The following is a 22,507-nucleotide window of genomic DNA, read 5'->3' on the forward strand; positions in this document are numbered from 1 at the left end:
CAGACAGTGTAGTTTGGGAACAGTAGGTAATTTTTAACCCCTTCATGACCCAGCCTATTTTGACTTTAAGGACCTGGCCATTTTTTGCAATTCTGACCAATGTTCCTTTATGAGGTAATAACTCAGGAACATTTCAATGGATCCTAGCGATTTCAAAGACTTTTTTTTTCGTGACATATTGGGCTTCATGTTAGTGGTAAATTTAGATCGATAATTTTTGCGTTTATTTTTGAAAAAATTGGAAATCACGCGAAAATTTTGAAAATTTCGCAATTTTCAAAATTTGAATTTTTATTCCGTTAAACCAGAGAGTTATGTGACACTAAATAGTTAATAAACAACATTCTCCACATGTCTACTTTACATCAGCACAATTTTGGAAACAAAATTTTTTTTTGTTAGGAAGTTATAAGGGTTTAAAGTTGACTAGCGGTTTCTCATTTTTACAACAAAATTTACAAAACCATTTTTTTAGGGACCAAATCACTTTTGAAGTGACTTTAGGGGGGTCAATATGACAGAAAATACCCAAAAGTGACACCATTCTAAAAACTGCACCCTTCAAGCTGATCAAAATCACATTAAAAGAAGTTTATTAACCCTTCAGGTGTTTCACAGCAGCAGAAGCAACAAGAAATGAAAAAATGAACATTTAACTTTTTAGTCACAAAAATGATCTTTTAGCAACAATTTTTTTATTTTCCCAAGGGTAAAAGAAGAAAGTGGACCACAAAAGTTGTTGTGCAATTTCTCCTGAGTACGCAGATACCCCATATGTGGGGGTAAACCACTGTTTGGGCGCACGGCAGGGCTCGGAAGTGAAGGAGCACCATTTGACTTTCTGAATGGAAAATTAGCTCCAATTGTTAGCGGACACCATGTCGTGTATGGAGAGCCCGTGTGCCTAAACTTTGGAGCTCCCCCAGAAGTGACCCCATTTTGGAAACTAGACCCCTCAAGGAACTTATCTAGATGTGTGGTGAGCACTTTGAACCCCCAAGTGCTTCACAGAAATTTATAAAACATAGCCGTGAAAATAAAAAATCATTTTTTTCCCTAAAAAAAAAAAAGATATTTTAGCCTGCAATTTTTTATTTTCACAAGGGTAACAGGAGAAATTGGACCCCAAAAGTTGTTGTCCAGTTTGTCCTGAGTACGCTGGTACCCCATATGTGGGGGTAAACCACTGTTTGGGCACACGTCGGGGCTTGGAAGGGAAGTAGGGACGTTTTGAAATGCAGACTTTGATGGAATGGTCTGCGGGCATCGTGTTACGTTTGGAGAGCCACTTATGTGCCTAAACATTAGAAACCCCCACAAGTGACCCCATTTTGGAAACTAGAAATCCCAAGGAACTTATCTAGATGTGTGGTGAGCACTTTGAACCCCCAAGTGCTTCACAGAAGTTTATAATGCAGAGACGTGAAAATAAAAAATATTTTTTTTTTTTTCTCCACAAAAATAATTTGTAGCCCCCAGTTTTTTATTAGGGTAAGATGAGAAATTAGACCCCCAAAGTTGTTGTGCAATTTTTCCTGAGTACGCTGATGCCCCATATGTTTGGGTAAACCACTGTTTGGGCACACGTTGGGGCTTGGATTGCAGGGAGCACCATTTGACTTTTTGAAAGCAAGACTGGCTGGAATCAATGGTGGCGCCATGTCACCTTTGGAGAGCCACTGATGTGCCTCAACAGTGGAAACCCCTCATTTCTAACTCCAACACTAACCCCAACACACCCCTTACCCTATTCCCAACCCTAACCCTAATCACAACCCTAACCCCAACACACCCCTAACCACAACCCTAACCACAACCCTAACCCCAACACACCCCTAACCACAACCCTAACCAACCACAAGCCGAACCCTAACCCAAACACACCCCTAACCTTAATCTTAACCCTAGCCCTACTTCCAACCCCAACCCTTACTAATTCCAACCCTTAGAAATTCCAACCCTAACCCCAATTCCAACCCTAACCCTAATTCTAACCCCAATTCCAACCCTAACCCCAATTCCAACCGTAACCCCAATTCCAACCCTAACCCCAATTCCAACCCTAACCCCAATTCCAACCCTAACCCCAATTCCAACCCTAACCCTAGTGGAAAAATAAAAATAATCTTCTTTATCTCATTATTTTCCCTACCTGTGGGGGTGATAATTGGGGGGGGGGTATTTACTATTTTTTAATTTTGATCACTGTGATAGGGTCTATCACAGTGATCAAAATGTACTTGGAATGAATGAATCTACGCATGCACCCGCAATTTTAGAAAATGGCAGCGCCCATGAGGGAGGACAGACAGACACTGGGTCTTGGGAGGTACGGGGGGTGGGATCGGACCGTGGGGGGAGCGGAGGACAGGACGGAGGGGAGAGAAGTGCAGAGGAGGACAGGACGGACGGGAGGAAAGACTGACGGCGGCAGCAGATTGCCGCCATCAGTCGGTGGCAGGGGCAGATCGGGGTCTCCAGCCGTGGCCGATGATATTGCAGCATCGGCCATGGCTGGATTGTAATATTTCACCAAGTTTCATTGGTGAAATATTACAATTGATCTGATTGGCTGTTTCACTTTAAACAGCCAATCAGAGCGATTGTAGCCACAGGGGGGCAAAGCCACCCCCACTGGGCTCAAGTACCAGTCGTCCCCCTGTACCTGCAGGTCGGGTGACATTTGAGTTAACCCTTTAACCTGACCTGCAGGAACGCGATCCCGCCATGACGCCACATAGGCATCACAGGTCGGATTGGCACCGACTTTCATGACGCCTAACGTGGTGTCACAGGTCGGGAAGGGGTTAAAGCATGTATATTAGAAAGTGGCTTAGATTATGGGACTAAATAGAGAGTTAGGAGAAAAAGGCTTTGTCTTTGGACCACCGCTTTAAAGGTCCCACAATAAGTTTTCACTAATCACTGAAGCATCAGGCTCTGTTCACATCTGCTTCAGGCTAATTCTGACATATGTTACTATTTTAATTTATAAAAGAAGCCATGAGAGGAGACAGCGGCTTTTATGAATGGTTTAGGGTATGTTATTATTATTTATTGTTATAGCGCCATTTATTCCATGGCGCTTTACATGTGAGGAGGGGTATACATAATAAAAACAAGTACAATAATCTTAAACAATACAAGTCATAACTGGTACAGGAGGAGTGAGGACCCTGCCCGCGAAGGCTCACAATCTACAAGGGATGGGTGAGGATACAGTAGGTGAGGGTAGAGATGGTCATGCAGCAGTTTGGTCGATCGGTGGTTACTGCAGGTTGTAGGCTTGTTGGAAGAGGTGGGTCTTCAGGTTCTTTTTGAAGGTTTTGATGGGAGGTGAGAGTCTGATATGTTGTGGTAGAGGGTTCCAGAGTAGGGGTGATATGCGAGAGAAATCTTGTATACGATTGTGGGAAGAGGAGATAAGAGGGGAGTAGAGTAGGAGATCTTGTGAGGATCGGAGGTTGCGTGTAGGTAAGTACCGGGAGACGAGGTCACAGATGTATGGAGGAGACAGGTTGTGGATGGCTTTGTACGTCATGGTTAGGGTTTTGTAGTGGAGTCTCTGGGCAATGGGGAGCCAGTGAAGGGATTGACAGAGGGGAGAGGCCGGGGAATAGCGGGGGGGACAGGTGGATTAGTCGGGCAGCAGAGTTTAGAATAGATTGGAGGGGTGCGAGAGTGTTCGAGGGGAGGCCACAGAGCAGGAGGTTGCAGTAGTCAAGGCGAGAGATGATGAGGGCATGGACTAGGGTTTTTGCAGATTAATGGTTGAGGCATGAACGGATTCGTGAAATATTTTTGAGTTGAAGTCGGCAGGAAGTGGAAAGGGCTTGGATATGTGGTTTGAAGGAGAGATTAGCATCAAGGAATACCCCGAGGCAGCGAGCTTGTGGGACTGGGGAGAGTGGGCAGCCATTTACTGTAATGGATAGGTTTGTTGGGGGGGTCGCGTGACATGGGGGAAAGATGATGAATTCTGTTTTGTCCATGTTAAGTTTCAGAAATCTAGCGGAGAAGAAGGATGAAATAGTGGACAGACATTGAGGGATTCTGGTTAGAAGGGAGGTGATATCTGGTCCAGAGATGTAGATCTGTGTGTCGTCAGCATAGAGGTGATACTGAAAGCCATGAGATTCTATGAGCTGTCCCAGGCCAAAGGTGTAAATAGAGAAGAGCAAGGGCCCAAGGACTGAACCTTGTGGGACTCCGACAGATAGAGGGCGAGGTGAGGAGGTGGTGTGTGAGTGGGAGACGCTGAATGTCCGGTCTGTTAGGTATGATGAGATCCAGGATAGCGCCAAGTCTGCGATGCCAAGGGATGAGAGGGTCTGTAATAATAGGGAATGGTCCACTGTGTCAAAGGCAGTCGACAGGTCGAGGAGGACAGAGTAGTGTCGCTTGCTCTTGGCGGTTAAGAGGTCATTGGTGACTTTAGTTAGGGCAGTCTCAGTGGAATGGTGTGACCGGAAGCCAGATTGTAGGCGGTCAAAGAGGGAGCAAGAAGAGAGATGGGAGGACAGTTCAAGGTAAACGTGTTGTTCCAGTAGTTTGGAGGCATAGGGGAGAAGTGATATAGGGCGATAGCTAGATACAGAGGATGGGTCAAGAGAGGTATGTGCACACGTTCAGGTTTTTTCGTGTTTTTTTCGCATTTTTTTCGCAATAACGCATTACAAACTGCAAACATATGCATCCTATCATTTAGAATGCATTCTGCAATTTTTTGTGCACATACATATTTCCGCAAAAAAAAATGCATTGCGGTAAAAAAAGCAGCATGTTCATTAATTTTGCGGATTTTCTGTATTTTTCCCGCTATCCTATGCATTTGGGAAAAAACGCACAAAAAACGCACCAAAAGCGCGAAAAAAAACCGCATGCGGATTTCTGGCAGAAATGTCCGGTTTTTGTCAGGAAATTTCTGCTAGAAAATCCTGACGTGTGCACATACCCTTAGGTTCAGTGCTCACCTGTTTTTCTCTCTCCATTCTTCTTGGTTCATGTAACCAACAATCTATAATATAACGCTGGGAGCGTCACTCTGTCCGAAGCCTTTATAGACTGCGCAGGCGCAAGCGCCGGCGCAGTCTGGGCCTCACAGAGTGACGCTCCCGGGAGATCGCGGTGTGCGTTCACACTGAACGCACACCGCGATCTCCAACAGAGAAGCAGGGACCGCCAGGAGGGTGAGTATGAGCTATATTCACCTGTCCTGCGTTCCATCGCTGAGCGCCGCCATCTTCCCGGTCTTCGGCCTGTGACCTTCAGTTCAGAGGGCGCGATGACGCTCTTAATGCGCGCCGGCGCCGCCCTCTGACTGAACAGTCACGGCCAGGAGACCGGGAAGATGGCGGCGCTCAGCGATGGAACGCAGGACAGGTGAATATAGTAAGTGCTGGGGGGCCTGAGCTGGCGGCGATACCGGCACCTGACCCCCACAGCGTGCCGGTGTCCCCGCCTGCTCAAGCCCCCCAGCACTCGGCGCCGAGCGGGTCAGAGGCAGTATGGGGACGCAGGATGGAGCAGCACATAAGGATGGGGACGCAGGATGGAGCAGCACATAAGGATGGGGACGCAGGATGGAGCAGCACATAAGGACGGGGACGCAGGATGCAGCAGCACATAAGGATGGGGACGCAGGATGGGAGCCGCACATAAGGATGGGGACGCAGGATGGGAGCAGCACATAACAGGATGGGGACGCAGGATGGAGCAGCCCATGAAAGGATGGGGACGCAGGATGGAGCAGCACATAAGGATGGGGACGCAGGATGGAGCAGCACATAAGGATGGGGACGCAGGATGGAGCAGCACATAAGGATGGGGACGCAGGATGGGAGCCGCATATAAGGATGGGGACGAAGGATGGAGCAGCACATAAGGATGGGGACACAGGATGCAGCAGCACATAAGGATGGGGACGCAGGATGCAGCAGCACATAACAGGATGGGGACGCAGGATGCAGCAGCACATAACAGGATGGGGACGCAGGATGGAGCAGCACATAACAGGATGGGGACGCAGGATGGAGCAGCACATAAGGATGGGGACGCAGGATGGGAGCAGCACATAAGGATGGGGACGCAGGATGGGAGCAGCACATAAGGATAGGGACGCAGGATGGGAGCCGCACATAAGGATGGGGACGCAGGATGGGAGCAGAACATAACAGGATGGGGACGCAGGATGGAGCAGCCCATGAAAGGATGGGGACGCAGGATGGAGCAGCACATAAGGATGGGGACGCAGGATGCAGCAGCACATAAGGATGGGGACGCAGGATGGAGCAGCACATAACAGGATGGGGACGCAGGATGGAGCAGCACATAAGGATGGGGACGCAGGATGCAGCAGCACATAAGGATGGGGACGCAGGATGGAGCAGCACAACAGGATGGGGACGCAGGATGGAGCAGCACATAAGGATGGGGACGCAGGATGGGAGCAGCACATAAGGATGGGGACGCAGGATGGGAGCAGCACATAAGGATGGGGACGCAGGATGGGAGCCGCACATAAGGATGGGGACGCAGGATGGGAGCAGCACATAACAGGATGGGGACGCAGGATGGAGCAGCCCATGAAAGGATGGGGACGCAGGATGGAGCAGCACATAAGGATGGGGACGCAGGATGGAGCAGCACATAAGGATGGGGACGCAGGATGGAGCAGCACATAAGGATGGGGACGCAGGATGGGAGCCGCACATAAGGATGGGGACGAAGGATGGAGCAGCACATAAGGATGGGGACGCAGGATGGAGCAGCACATAAGGATGGGGACGCAGGATGCAGCAGCACATAAGGATGGGGACGCAGGATGCAGCAGCACATAACAGGATGGGGACGCAGGATGCAGCAGCACATAACAGGATGGGGACGCAGGATGGAGCAGCACAACAGGATGGGGACGCAGGATGGAGCAGCACATAAGGATGGGGACGCAGGATGGGAGCAGCACATAAGGATGGGGACGCAGGATGGGAGCAGCACATAAGGATGGGGACGCAGGATGGGAGCCGCACATAAGGATGGGGACGCAGGATGGGAGCAGCACATAACAGGATGGGGACGCAGGATGGAGCAGCCCATGAAAGGATGGGGACGCAGGATGGAGCAGCACATAAGGATGGGGACGCAGGATGGAGCAGCACATAAGGATGGGGACGCAGGATGGAGCAGCACATAAGGATGGGGACGCAGGATGGGAGCCGCATATAAGGATGGGGACGCAGGATGGAGCAGCACATAAGGATGGGGACGCAGGATGCAGCAGCACATAAGGATGGGGACGCAGGATGCAGCAGCACATAAGGATGGGGACGCAGGATGCAGCAGCACATAACAGGATGGGGACGCAGGATGCAGCAGCACATAACAGGATGGGGACGCAGGATGGAGCAGCACATAACAGGATGGGGACGCAGGATGGAGCAGCACATAAGGATGGGGACGCAGGATGGGAGCAGCACATAAGGATGGGGACGCAGGATGGGAGCAGCACATAAGGATAGGGACGCAGGATGGGAGCCGCACATAAGGATGGGGACGCAGGATGGGAGCAGAACATAACAGGATGGGGACGCAGGATGGAGCAGCCCATGAAAGGATGGGGACGCAGGATGGAGCAGCACATAAGGATGGGGACGCAGGATGCAGCAGCACATAAGGATGGGGACGCAGGATGGAGCAGCACATAACAGGATGGGGACGCAGGATGGAGCAGCACATAAGGATGGGGACGCAGGATGCAGCAGCACATAAGGATGGGGACGCAGGATGGAGCAGCACAACAGGATGGGGACGCAGGATGGAGCAGCACATAAGGATGGGGACGCAGGATGGGAGCAGCACATAAGGATGGGGACGCAGGATGGGAGCAGCACATAAGGATGGGGACGCAGGATGGGAGCCGCACATAAGGATGGGGACGCAGGATGGGAGCAGCACATAACAGGATGGGGACGCAGGATGGAGCAGCCCATGAAAGGATGGGGACGCAGGATGGAGCAGCACATAAGGATGGGGACGCAGGATGGAGCAGCACATAAGGATGGGGACGCAGGATGGAGCAGCACATAAGGATGGGGACGCAGGATGGGAGCCGCACATAAGGATGGGGACGAAGGATGGAGCAGCACATAAGGATGGGGACGCAGGATGGAGCAGCACATAAGGATGGGGACGCAGGATGCAGCAGCACATAAGGATGGGGACGCAGGATGCAGCAGCACATAAGGATGGGGACGCAGGATGCAGCAGCACATAACAGGATGGGGACGCAGGATGCAGCAGCACATAACAGGATGGGGACGCAGGATGGAGCAGCACATAACAGGATGGGGACGCAGGATGGAGCAGCACATAAGGATGGGGACGCAGGATGGGAGCAGCACATAAGGATGGGGACGCAGGATGGGAGCAGCACATAAGGATAGGGAAGCAGGATGGGAGCCGCACATAAGGATGGGGACGCAGGATGGGAGCAGAACATAACAGGATGGGGACGCAGGATGAAGCAGCCCATGAAAGGATGGGGACGCAGGATGGAGCAGCACATAACAGGATGGGGACGCAGGATGGAGCAGCACATAAGGATGGGGACGCAGGATGCAGCAGCACATAAGGATGGGGACGCAGGATGGAGCAGCACAACAGGATGGGGACGCAGGATGGAGCAGCACATAAGGATGGGGACGCAGGATGGGAGCAGCACATAAGGATGGGGACGCAGGATGGGAGCAGCACATAAGGATGGGGACGCAGGATGGGAGCCGCACATAAGGATGGGGACGCAGGATGGGAGCAGCACATAACAGGATGGGGACGCAGGATGGAGCAGCCCATGAAAGGATGGGGACGCAGGATGGAGCAGCACATAAGGATGGGGACGCAGGATGGAGCAGCACATAAGGATGGGGACGCAGGATGGAGCAGCACATAAGGATGGGGACGCAGGATGGGAGCCGCACATAAGGATGGGGACGAAGGATGGAGCAGCACATAAGGATGGGGACGCAGGATGGAGCAGCACATAAGGATGGGGACGCAGGATGCAGCAGCACATAAGGATGGGGACGCAGGATGCAGCAGCACATAAGGATGGGGACGCAGGATGCAGCAGCACATAACAGGATGGGGACGCAGGATGCAGCAGCACATAACAGGATGGGGACGCAGGATGGAGCAGCACATAACAGGATGGGGACGCAGGATGGAGCAGCACATAAGGATGGGGACGCAGGATGGGAGCAGCACATAAGGATGGGGACGCAGGATGGGAGCAGCACATAAGGATAGGGACGCAGGATGGGAGCCGCACATAAGGATGGGGACGCAGGATGGGAGCAGAACATAACAGGATGGGGACGCAGGATGAAGCAGCCCATGAAAGGATGGGGACGCAGGATGGAGCAGCACATAAGGATGGGGACGCAGGATGCAGCAGCACATAAGGATGGGGACGCAGGATGGAGCAGCACATAACAGGATGGGGACGCAGGATGGAGCAGCACATAAGGATGGGGACGCAGGATGCAGCAGCACATAAGGATGGGGACGCAGGATGGAGCAGCACAACAGGATGGGGACGCAGGATGGAGCAGCACATAAGGATGGGGACGCAGGATGGGAGCAGCACATAAGGATGGGGACGCAGGATGGGAGCAGCACATAACAGGATGGGGACGCAGGATGGAGCAGCACATAAGGATGGGGACGCAGGATGCAGCAGCACATAAGGATGGGGACGCAGGATGGAGCAGCACATAACAGGATGGGGACGCAGGATGGAGCAGCACATGAAAGGATGGGGACGCAGGATGGAGCAGCACATAAGGATGGGGACGCAGGATGCAGCAGCACATAAGGATGGGGACGCAGGATGGAGCAGCACATAACAGGATGGGGACGCAGCATGGAGCAGCACATGACAGGATGGGGACGCAGGATGGAGCAGCACATGACAGGATGGGGACGCAGGATGGGAGCAGCGCATGACAGGATGGGGACGCAGGATGGGAGCAGCGCATGACAGGATGGGGACGCAGGATGGAGCAGCACATACCAGGATGGAGACCATATACCAATATAAATGCTCGCCACCCGGGCGTAGAACGGGTTCAATAGCTAGTATTTATATAAAGAGGTGAGTTGCAGGGCTGTGTTCCTAAACCAGGCATATAAAATCTAATTATGTAACACATTACCTGGAGTCATCGTCACATCTCACCTTCCCGTAATTGTATTGGGATCATCTACGCACAATACAAAGGCAGGAGGCCTGACAGACCGGCCCGGAGCCATAGGTGTCATTATTGGGAGTGGTGCAGCACATAATTACGGGCATGCTCATCCCGCAGATGGTGTGCTTGGAGCACCAAGCTTAGACATGGGTTTAGCCATTCTCCTTTGTGTGTGTAAATATAAAGCCTGACATTTGTTTCAAGCATAGAACTTCAATATATCCAGTTTTCTGGGCTAATGAATGCCACAAAGGGAATTTTACATTTAGGGTACATTCCCTACCGGGCACATACAGCAGATTTTCTGTCTAAATTTAGCTAGGACTTTTCTGCTGCCGTCAAATTTGGGGCATTTCAGGCACATATAGTAGTCTGTCAGCCTGATTTTATATTCTGCCGTCTACATAAACAGAGCTGCTTATGTGTTTTTACATAATTTATTTGTTAGCGGATTTTGAGCAGAGATCAATAGCCCTGCACTATACTGTTACAGACGATGGCCAACTACAGAGGACACACGGAGGGGCGAGTAGTATTGGATGCCTGCTACTACAGATCTGTGGTGTGAAACTGCAAACGCTTTGTTGATGCATATGGCAGAAGATATGTTTTTGCCATTGGCATCAGAGTGGCATGTCAAGTTTGACATCATTGATCTGTCAGCAACAGCCATCACACACAGCTCAGCCCTGCTTGTGGCAGCTCGGATGTACTTACAGTCACGGCCAAAAGTATTGACACCCCTGCAATTCTGTAAGATAATACTCAGTTTCTTCCTGAAAATGATTGCAAACACAAATTATTTGGTATTATTGTCTTCATTTAATTTGTCTTAAATTAAAAAACACAAAAGAGAATGAAGAAAAAAGCAAAACATTGATCATTTCACACAAAACTCCAAAAATGGGCCAGACAAAAGTATTGGCACCCTCAGCCTAATACTTGGTTGCACAAACTTTAGCCAAAATAACTGCGACCAACTGCTTCCGGTAACCATCAATGAGTTTCTTACAAAGCTCTGCTGGAATTTTGGACCATTCTTCTTTGGCAAACTGCTCCAGGTCCCTGATATTTGAAGGGTGCCTTCTCCAAACTGCCATTTTTAGATCTCTCCACAGGTGTTCTATGGAATTCAGGTCTGGACTTATTGCTGGCCACCTTAGAAGTCTCCAGTGCTTTCTCTCAAACCATTTTCTAGTGCTTTTGGGTCATTGTGCTGCTGGAAGACCCATGACCTCTGAGGGAGACCCAGCTTTCTCACACTGGGCCCTACATTATGCTGCAAAATTTGTTGGTAATCTTCAGACTTCATAATGCCATGCACACGGTCAAGCAGTCCAGTGCCAGAGGCAGCAAAGCAACCCCAAAACATCAGGGAACCTCCGCCATGTTTGACTGTAGGGACAGTGTTCTTTTCTTTGAACGCCTCTTTTTTTCTCCTGTAAACTCTATGTTGATGCCTTTGCCCAAAAAGCTCTACTTTTGTCTCATCTGACCAGAGAACATTCTTCCAAAACATTTTAGGCTTTTTCAGGTAAGTTTTAGCAAACTCCAGCCTGGCTTTTTTATGTCTCGGGGTAAGAAGTAGGGTCTTCCTGGGTCTCCTACCATACAGTCCCTTTTCATTCAGACGCCGACGGAGAGTACGGGTTGACACTGTTGTACCCTCTAGCTGCAGGGCAGCTTGAACTTGTTTGGATGTTAGTCGAGGCTCTTTATCCAACATCCTCACAATCTTATGTTGAAGTCTCTTGTCAATTTTTATTTTTCGTCCACATCTACGGAGGTTAGCCACAGTGCCATGGGCTTTAAACTTCTTGATGACACCTGCACACGGTAGACACAGGAACATTCAGGTCTTTGGAGACGAACTTGTAGCCTAGAGATTGCTCATGCTTCCTCACAATTTGGTTTCTCAAGTCCTCAGACAGTTCTTTGGTCTTCTTTCTTTTCTCCATGCTCAATGTAATACACACAAGGACACAGGACAGAGGTTGAGTCAACATTAATCCATGTCAACTGGCTGCAAGTGTGATTTAGTTATTGCCAACACCTGTTAGGTGCCACAGGTAAGTTACAGGTGCTGTTAATTACACAAATTAGAGAAGCATCACATGATTTTTCGAGCAGTGCCAATACTTTTGTCCACCCCTTTTTTATGTTTGGTGTGGAATTATATCCAATTTGGCTTTAGGACAATGCTTTTTGTGTTTTTTTCATTTAAGACAAATTAAATGAAGATAATATCAAATAATTTGTGTTTGCAATCATTTTCAGGAAGAAACTGAGTATTATCTGACAGAATTGCAGGGGTGTCAATACTTTTGGCCATGACTGTAGTTATTGCAAGCTCTAGAATGGAGGCAGAGACGGATGAAGTGCAAGACTGTTGATCTCTGAGGTAAAATAGCTAAATTAGCAAAGATATACAAACACATGAAGGTATGTTCATTTGAAAAGGATTAAGTCAGTGAGGCATAGTAGTGTACAGGATCATACACTGCACAGGAGAATTATTGTATATTGTACAGGTAGGTTAGCATGAAGAAGAGACGTGTCAAATGTCTGCAGTGAAAGCAGTTGAGCATTGTATGGCAAAGCTCTGTTTAAAGCCTCTGCTTTTTTACTCAGTCAGCTCAGAGTCATTTAAAGAGGTAGAGATTTGTGATGAGCGAATTCGACCGGTAAAGTTCGCTGTCCGTAGCGAACCCTACTTGCCTTGCCTGGAGCCCGAACTCTGACTTCTCCAGAAAGTCAGTGTTACTGTTCGGCAGCCCAAACATCAGGCATTTCCCATTCTGTTGTCTGTGTGATGGCGCGACAAACACCGGCACTGATCGGTTCGATACCACTGGTCAGAGCGCTGCGGTTCCCATGCTGTCATATAACATGTGACCCAGAAGTTCTGACTAGCAGTAAAAAGGTTACCGCCGGTCACAGGCGTCGGCTGATGAGAGTACTACTCATCATTGTACATCTGCTCTTGATGACAGCAGTGAGAACAGGCGTATGATAATGAGTTTTCACCAGCCAGCGCACTAAAAAAAAAAAAATGACGTCACCAAAATTTTTGATAACCAGCACAGGCAATACCAACAGCACATCTATTGGAGGCCTGTATCCCAACAACGAGTACAACAAATGCACTGGCTCAACCTCCAGCACCACTCAATCCCAGGGGGATCCCAAACCTGTAGGGGTTGCTACCTACCAGACGAGCGTGTTCTCTGGATCCCATACTGCTGAATCCTTAAATGATTGGTAGGAAATATTTGTCAGATATTTAGGGATAATTCTCCCTCTAATAGGTATTTGGCATAATTACTAGGAATCACATATGGTTACCGGGGATATTTATTATATGTGTGCTATACTTATTGCACTTTGCTTTGTAGCATTGTTAAATTTGGTATGGTGGCTTTAATTTTAGTGACATTTTGTGCACATATTTTTTTCATTTTCGGGTTAGTTTTATACTCCTACATACTATTTTTATTGTTTGCAGACATTTGATTACAGTATTTATTTAATTATTTGGATATTACTGTAGCAGTATAATGGGTCATTTTGTGCTAAGTTGGTTTTATTTGCACATATACAGTACAGACCAAAAGTTTGGACACACCGCATTTAAAGATTTTTCTGTGTTTTCATGACTATGAAAATTGTACATTCACACTGAAGGCATCAAAACTATGAATTAACACATGTGGAATTATATACTTAACAAAAAAGTGTGAAACAACTGAAAATATGTCTTATATTCTAGATTCTTCAAAGTAGCCACCTTTTGCTTTGATGACTGCTTTGCACACTCTTGGCATTCTCTTGATGAGCTTCAAGAGGTAGTCACCGGGAATGGTTTTCCAACCATCTTGAAGAAGTTCCCAGAGATGCTTAGCACTTGTTGGCCCTTTTGCCTTCACTCTGCGGTCCAGCTCACCCCAAACCATCTCGATTGGTTTCAGGTCTGGTGACTGTGGAGGCCAGGTCATCTGGCGTAGCACCCCATCACTCTCCTTCTTGGTCAAAAATCCCTTACACAGCCTGGAGGTGTGTTTGGGGTCATTGTCCTGTTGAAAAATAAATGATGGTCCAACTAAACGCAAACCGGATGGAATAGCATGCCGCTGCAAGATTCTGTGGTAGCCATGCTGGTTCAGTATGCCTGCAAGTTTGAATAAATCCCCAAGAGTGTCACCAGCAAAGCACCCCCACACCATCACACCTCCTCCTCCATGCTTCACGGTGGGAATCAGGCATGTACAGTCCATACGTTCACCTTTTCTGCGTCGCACAAAGACACTGTGGTTGGAACCAAAGATCTCAAATTTGGACTCATCGGATTTCCACTGGTCTAATGTCCATTCCATGTGTTCTTTAGCACAAACAAGTCTCTTTTGCTTGTTGCCTGTCCTTAGCAGTGGTTTCCTAGCAGCTATTTTACCATGAAGGCCTGCTGCACAAAGTCTCCTCTTAACAGTTGTTGTAGAGATGTGTCTGCTGCTAGAACTCTGTGTGGCATTGACCAGGTCTCTAATCTGAGCTGCTGTTAACCTGCAGTTTCTGAGGCTGGTGACTCGGATAAACTTATCCTCAGAAGCAGAGGCGACTCTTGTTCTTCCTTTCCTGGGGCGGTCCTCATGTGAGCCAGTTTCTTTGTAGCGCATGATGGTTTTTGCCACTGCACTTGGGGACACTTTCAAAGTTTTCCCAATTTTTCGGACTGACTGACCTTCAATTCTTAAAGTAATGATGGCCATTCATTTTTATTTACGTAGAATTTGTTTTATGGCAAGAAAAAATCTTTAAATGAGAAGGTGTGTCCAAACTTTTGGTCTGTACTGTATGTTTCAATAAAAAAATATATATTTTTATTAATATGGATTGGTGTGTTGATCACTTTTGTAATGCTCTTTCAGCTTGTTTTTGTGCTTTGCTTGTTAATCAGAAAAGGCAGAATACCAGCGTGTAGGAGGAGGTTTACATGGTTCATAAACCACGGACCACTAATGTGGCTGCTGGATCAGCGTCCCACAAATTTTTATTGCTTAATTGCAATAATGACCTGCAGAAAAAGCGTAACATCAGAACTCTAGTGAATGATGCAAATTAACATGTATTAAATTAGAGAACAAAACACACCATAATGTGAGATTTAGGAGATAAAGTGAACCCGATGGTATGCCATGGCCAGCGAAAGACCCTTGTGGCTGTCATGTTGGTACTCCTGTGAAGCCCATAGGAGTCTGTAAATTTATATACAGCACGAATGTACGTGTATATTGTATATATAGCGTGTATATAGTTCAAACAACAACATAAAAAAAGCTTTAAAACAACAAAGAAAACCAGAGTTGCAGGTTGTTTTCTACCTATTTTTCAACAGAAAATAATAAATTATGACTCTCAGAAGAAAGTGAGGCAAACAAAAACGGGAGTACAAAATCAAATATTGGACACAGAAGGGGTTCAGGCAGAACTGGGCAGCCTGCAGGACCCATCTTGCCCTCTGGCTGTATCAGTCCGGCCTGTGAGCAGAGACAGCCAAAGGACGGAAAAGTGGCCCATAGGCCATAGGATGCCATCACCCACTGCCCGTCTGCTGTCATCTCCGCTGTCTGCACCCTCGTAATGCAGACTGCGGTGAATACATTGGGGGAGGAGCGGCCACCTGCTCCTTGGAGAGTCAGTGCACAGGAGACTGGAGCAGAATGCTGGGGAACGGGAGCCAGGCGAGTATGTGGCGGTTTTTTTTTCCACATGTGTTTGGGATGTTTGCGTATATACACGAGGCTATGTAGGGGCTCATACTGTATATAGGGGAGTATGGGGGGTTCATACTGTATATAGAGGATCAGACTGTATGATTGAGGCTGTGTGAGTGCTCACACTGTATATTAGGGGCTGTGTGTGGGCTATGCAGTACATAGGGGCTGTATGGGGGCTCCTCCTGTATATAGGGGCTGTCAGCACACCTAATTCTGCACAATATTAACTGATACAATTAATATGTTCATATTAATAAGGAGCAGAAATAATTTCAGCCTATTAGTTCAACCCTCCACAACAGTCACGGTCTCATGTGGCCCCTCGGGGAAATTAATTGCCCACCCTCTGGGTTAAGGGATAATTGAAGATTTAGGAAGAAGGTTGAGAGAACTTTGTTAAGGTTTTAATGACCAAGCAGAAATCTGTAGATTAATACGATTAAGGGATTATTGAAAAAAAAAAAAAAGTACAATATTATTGTTGTCGATGTCCATCAATGAACATGGCAAACGACAAGTCATTTTTTGCATCGGCAAGATTTTGTTAAACGAAGCAAATAAAACGGACATAACGCGCACTCGGACTCAGAGCGCACTCATGTAGCGGGTTACCATCCGGACAATCATCTAGGGGCAGAAGTCCCTCTTAGTTCTGTATCACTGAGAATACATGAGGAAGGTCATTAACCCCTTCCTGCGCTGGAATCCACTGCATGCACAATGTAAGTCACATACCATAAAACCAGCATTACTACATTCTTCCATGCTTTTAAGTTTGTGGGAACGAGAGCAAGGGTCTATTTCAGTTTCAGATTCTCAAGGGCTTTATAAAGACTAAAGCCAGATGTTCAAACTCCAAGGGAAAGTAAAACATGAAGTCCATGAAACAGGATCTGGTAATAGAAGGGAAAAGGGAAAGAAAAAGGCACACAAATCCTTCAATGAAGTCATGGCCACTTGGAGACTTGTAGTCCTTACAGAGTGTGCTCACCTTAAACTATTTTACATATAGGAGGTTTAAAAAAAAATTACCTTAAATAAAAAAAATCATTGCTTAGGCCATGTTCACATCTGTGTTACAGTTCTTTCCGTTTCATTATAGGAATAGGAAAATTCATTGATACCAAGGACAGATCTGTCACGTTCAACATAGATATGAAAAAAGCCTTAGAGGGGATGTCCAATTTTAGTTTTTTTACACTGCAGAGGCTAAGCCTGCCTAAAAATAATAAAGTTAGCACTGCCACCTTTGCTGTAGACATCACTACGGAAGTCAACAACTTGTCCACCTTGGTAGCACTGCTGAGCCTAGTGACTGACTGCAGGGTTCACGTGCCGAGGAGAGGCAGCCCTGGAGCAGTGGTCCGTGAGTATAGCGAATTGTTAAACATAACCTGATGTCCGGTACATACTGCTGAAGGCACCGATCAGTCACGCGTCAGGCACGCGTCAGGGACGCATCGGATACACATCAGGCACGCATCGGATACACATCAGGCACCCATCAGGCACCCGTCAGGCACCCGTCAGGCACCCGTCAGGCACCCGTCAGGCACCCGTCAGGCACCCGTCAGGCACACGTCAGGCACACGTCAGGCACACGTCAGGCACACGTCAGGCACCCGTCAGGCACACGTCAGGCACCCGTCAGGCACACGTCAGGCACACGTCAGGCACACGTCAGGCACCCGTCAGGCACCCGTCAGGCACGCATCGGATACACATCAGGCACGCGTCAGGCACCCATCAGGCACCCATCAGGCACCCATCAGGCACCCATCAGGCACCCATCAGGCACCCATCAGGCTGGCTTTACCTTCTTTCAATAGACGGCAGCGAACATGCGCTGCATCCAAAGTGCTGCCACTTCCAGATTGTGGGAATGTTTCCTAATCATTTTAGAGTCTTGAGGGCTCTCCCTTTACCTGTATCACTTTGATTTCCTAGACAATAGCTGCTACTGCTACGATCTAATAACCATGTATAAGTATATAAGGGGACAATACAAATATCTCGCTGAGGATCTGTTTATACCAAGGAAGGTGACGGGCACAAGGGGGCATTCTTTGCGTCTGGAGGAGAGAAGGTTTTTCCACCAACATAGAAGAGGATTCTTTACTGTTAGGGCAGTGAGAATCTGGAATTGCTTGCCTGAGGAGGTGGTGATGGCGAACTCAGTCGAGGGGTTCAAGAGAGGCCTGGATGTCTTCCTGGAGCAGAACAATATTGTATCATACAATTATTAGGTTCTGTAGAAGGACGTAGATCTGGGTATTTATTATGATGGAATATAGGCTGAACTGGATGGACAAATGTCTTTTTTCGGCCTTACTAACTATGTTACTATGTTACTATGTTACTGAAAAGAAAAATTAAAAATTGATCTATGTTAGTAATCAGATCAGTGCGTTATCTGTGGGAAAAGCTGATCCTTCTAATTACAGGACATAATAATGCAGATTGTAGCAGTGGCTGTACCCGCGGCCTCCATCACTGGGATGTACGTGTGTATGGCTAACAACTAGTGAAGAGGGGACAGTTACAGGATCACTAGGCGGCTTGTGTGTTGGAAAGTATGGCCGATAAGTGCGGGGACTTATTTCAGTCAGAAATAGACTAACGTTTGTGTGTGCTTTCCTCTCAGCGCGCCAGTTACTGATCAGTTATCTGTTTGCTTTCCACACAGCCAAGCTCTCCTGCGCAGCTTCTGTTTTGCGGCTTCTTTGGACCACCTGCCAGCAATAAAAGCCTCAGTGTAGGTACAATACAATCAGTCATGACAGTACCTCCTGTCATGTACAAAAAACACACTAAATAACTGATGAATTATGAAGCACAGACAATCCCTGTCACACGGCCTGGAAAATAGCTGTCAGTTTTCACAACATATGTTCTATGACCTCAGCATCTTGTCAGACCAAACCCTGCCCGGAGGATATTCCAGGTGATGATGCCGATGTGAGCAGCGTAATCACCGCTCCTCCACAACATACACGGCTCACACCGTTCATCTCCAGAGAACCTCGCACACCTGAAGTATAGGAACTTTGTAGAATTTAGGGGACAGAGTACCGTCACTTCCTGGAGCTCCAGCCTGCAGGTTATTTGTTACATGGAATTAATCATCAGAAAATTATGCTTTTTTTTTGCACTCTTTTCCCAGTCATAATCTGTAGCAGAAATAGTAGAAATCTTGCGATATTCACACTGGCTTTTGGGACTTAATATTCTAATTTCCTAAATAAACAGGAAGCTACACGGGTACATTAGCCACAATGAACAGATTCCAGCCCCATCTTTTGTATCAAAGCATCTAATGAGCGAGTGCAAAGGTCATTGTAAATGGATGGGAACTGACAGGTGAATCCTGTGGGATCAGCTGTGTATAGAGAAGTTACTCATCACTGCAACTCTGCGGATAAGCCTAGTAGCCACTGGCAAAATTGCAAGATTATTATTATTATTATTTTTTTTATTTTTTTTTTTAATTATCAGGAATTGTAAACTAGAGAACCATTTATCCCAAATTTCCAGAAATCAACTTGATTGCAGTTGGTGGCTTTAAAGCAAATGAGCAAGTCACTAACCAATGTCTACCCAAGACAAAAAGGATTACTCTGTGCTAATGCAGTCTGTAGAACAAATGACACCAATGTTGTCACTGCACAGCATTCACGCACATCAGAGCATACATTGTCTAGTGACGTCATACACAGCCAGCTTTCTCTCCTTCCACTCCCATTACATATATTTGCAGATTTGCCAACATTTCTGAGGGTGTTAATTCTTACACCAACTGTCCTTCCCAGGAACCTCCCCACCCTCCAGAGAATGCTTCCTCCTATTCAGGAACACCAAATTTTGGGCAGGATTCATATACAATTTACAGTATCATTTTATGCATTCTTACAACTTTTGAAGCTGGACTAGTCCTGTGGCTAAATTTTCCACATTTTCTTTTTTATTTTATTTTTTTTTTTCATATGGGCATCACAAGTTGTATTAGTCGTTATTTGCTTTACAATAAATATATTTACTAAAATCCGTACACAAAACACCCACAAGATGTCACAAACTAAATTTGCGGCAGAAAAGTAAGAGCTGCCTCGGATATCTGCTGGCTGTGGATCTACTGCAAACACGCATGCCCTAAAACGAGGCAGACGTGTAGATGAAGATAAAATAAATATATGATATATAACAATATTAGTTATATATAGACCATTTGGATATAAACCATTAGTTTTGTATTGATTCATATAAAAGTAATAGGAGCATTTCGTGTTCTGAACGCTGACTGTAACACATTTCTTCCATTGCACGCCGTGCTGTAGCTTGGGTGCAGACCAAGGCTTGTAGGCCACAGCACAAAGCCTCCTTGTGTCCCTGGTCTCAGATTCTAGGTTTTGGTGCGTGGAGCATTGTAGTGAACGACAAAAAAAGAAAGTGAATCTGCTGACTTGGTATAATGTAGGGGCAGCGTGCCACACTGTCAGCGGGTACACGATCCAGTGCGTGTGGCTTGGGGCCACTGTCCAAAAGGCCAATGCTCGCCTCAGACTCTGCAATAACTGAATGTCAAGCCTTACATTCCAGAAGAGACGGGACCACAGCAAGAGATCGTTTCCTACACCGATTTATATCAATATTAGTCAGCACAAGAGAGGTGGAAATTAAGTCCTGCAGTGATCACTTCATTTTTGCTTATAAGGCTAGGTGCACACAAAAGAAAAATTTGCTGTCAGTTCGATCCGACAAAACATGGGATCGCACTTAGACCCATGTTAGTCTATGGGGGCCATGCAGACGTCCATTTTTTTTCCCCTAGGACACATTGTCCGGGAAAATAAATAAAATTACTGCATGCCAGAGTTGGAGCAGATATTCAGATCACACTCAGTCATGCAAATCAATGAGTGCGAGGGAACTGCACTCGGATGACATCAGAGTGCAGCTAGATTACTGGGTACTGACAGAATGAAGAAGATTGAGACATTTTAGGCTACTTTCACACTAGCGTCGTGTGACGGACGTCGAAATGCGTCGTTATGGAGAAAAAAACGCATCCTGCAAAGTTGCCCGCAGGATGCGTTTTTTCTCCATAGACTTGCATTAGCGCCGCGTTGCCACACGTCGCATCCGTCGTGCGACGGATGCGTCATGTTTTTGGCGGCCGCGACGCACAAAAAACATTCAATGTAACTTTTTTTGTGCGTCGTGTCCACCATTTTCAACCGCGCATGCGCGGCTGGAACTCCGCCCCCTTCTCCCCGAACCTTACAATGGGGCAGCGGATGCGTTATAAAACTGCATCCGCTGCCCACGTTGTGCTAATCAATCACACTGTCTGTTGGTACGTCGGGCCGACGGTTTGTGACGGCCCGTACCGACTGACTAGCCTTAGTCTCCACCCTCTCATACGAGAGAATAGGACTGCATTATGCTGACACTCCTGTCCATCATCTCCTCCAACAGAAAAGCAGTTTTCTCATGAGGTGATGGACATGTGTGGTCACAACTCTTCCACCAGCTCCATTGTATGGGCCAGCGAGCTGAGCAGTCTGTGCGGGAAGCTGCAGTGACATTTGATAAAATAAAGAAAGCTACTGTGACCAACCCCGATACCTCATTCTTCAGCCAGCAATCCAGCGTAATGCAGCGGTTACAGGAGGTCAACAGTGAAACTTTTTTTTAATGAAATCCAATTACAACATTTTTTAGCTCCAGTTACATGCATTTAAGAAAAAAAAAGATGCTTTAAATCAAACACTTAAAGGGGTATTCCCATCTCCAAGATCCTATCCCAATATATAGTAGGTGTAATATAAGAATAACAACAATAACAACAACAACTATTATTAGCAAATACCTCCAATTAGAAGTGTATTATAATTTTTTGATTAATGTCTATTTCCTCATGTGCAGGCATTACAGGACCTTAGGTATCCATGGTTACGACCACTAGTAACTAGCTGTCACTTCATCAGTGGTCATAATCATGAATACCCAAGGTCCGGCAATGCCTGCACATGGGGAGAGACATGAATGAATCAATAATAACTATACTACACTTCTAATTGGAGGCATTTACTAATATTATGAATACACCTAGTACATGTTGGGATGGGATCGTGGAGATAAGAATGCCCCTTCAAACGGTAAATCTTTGTCAGATGACACATTTGCTATAATTCATTCTATAGGATTAGTGACGGCACACAACACTCACATGTGTGGACTCAGCTCATAGAAGTTGCGATTTCTGTATTCTTCCACTTTGTCTGGTGTGTAGATGGGCAGCGATCTGTAGGGGTTCAGAGATATCACCACGCTACCTATGTAGGTCTGAAAAGAAAGAAATGACATTAGTATAGACAGAAAGATAAAGCTCAGTTCTCTTTGTGTATTAGACAATGGACCAACGGAGCATACGATAATAGTTTCCCCACACACTCTTCTGGTGACCGCCATCCACGACTAGAGGCAATG

At 47.0% G+C, this 22,507-nt stretch overlaps 1 protein-coding gene across 4 annotated transcripts in view; it reads right to left on the reverse strand.

The window, feature by feature from the left end:
- The window catches only part of MYO1B (myosin IB), a 274,243-nt gene that overhangs the window by 159,478 nt on the left and 92,258 nt on the right, over positions 1-22,507 (reverse strand). For all 4 annotated transcript variants that reach the window (XM_069733898.1, XM_069733902.1, XM_069733899.1 and 1 more), the window contains exon 3: positions 22,248-22,363. In XM_069733898.1, coding sequence (XP_069589999.1) covers positions 22,248-22,363 — 116 coding nt within the window. The remainder of the gene's footprint in view (positions 1-22,247; positions 22,364-22,507) is intronic.

The sequence above is a fragment of the Ranitomeya imitator genome, chromosome 7 (assembly GCF_032444005.1).
Source record: "Ranitomeya imitator isolate aRanImi1 chromosome 7, aRanImi1.pri, whole genome shotgun sequence".
Classification (NCBI taxonomy): Eukaryota; Metazoa; Chordata; class Amphibia; order Anura; family Dendrobatidae; genus Ranitomeya; species Ranitomeya imitator.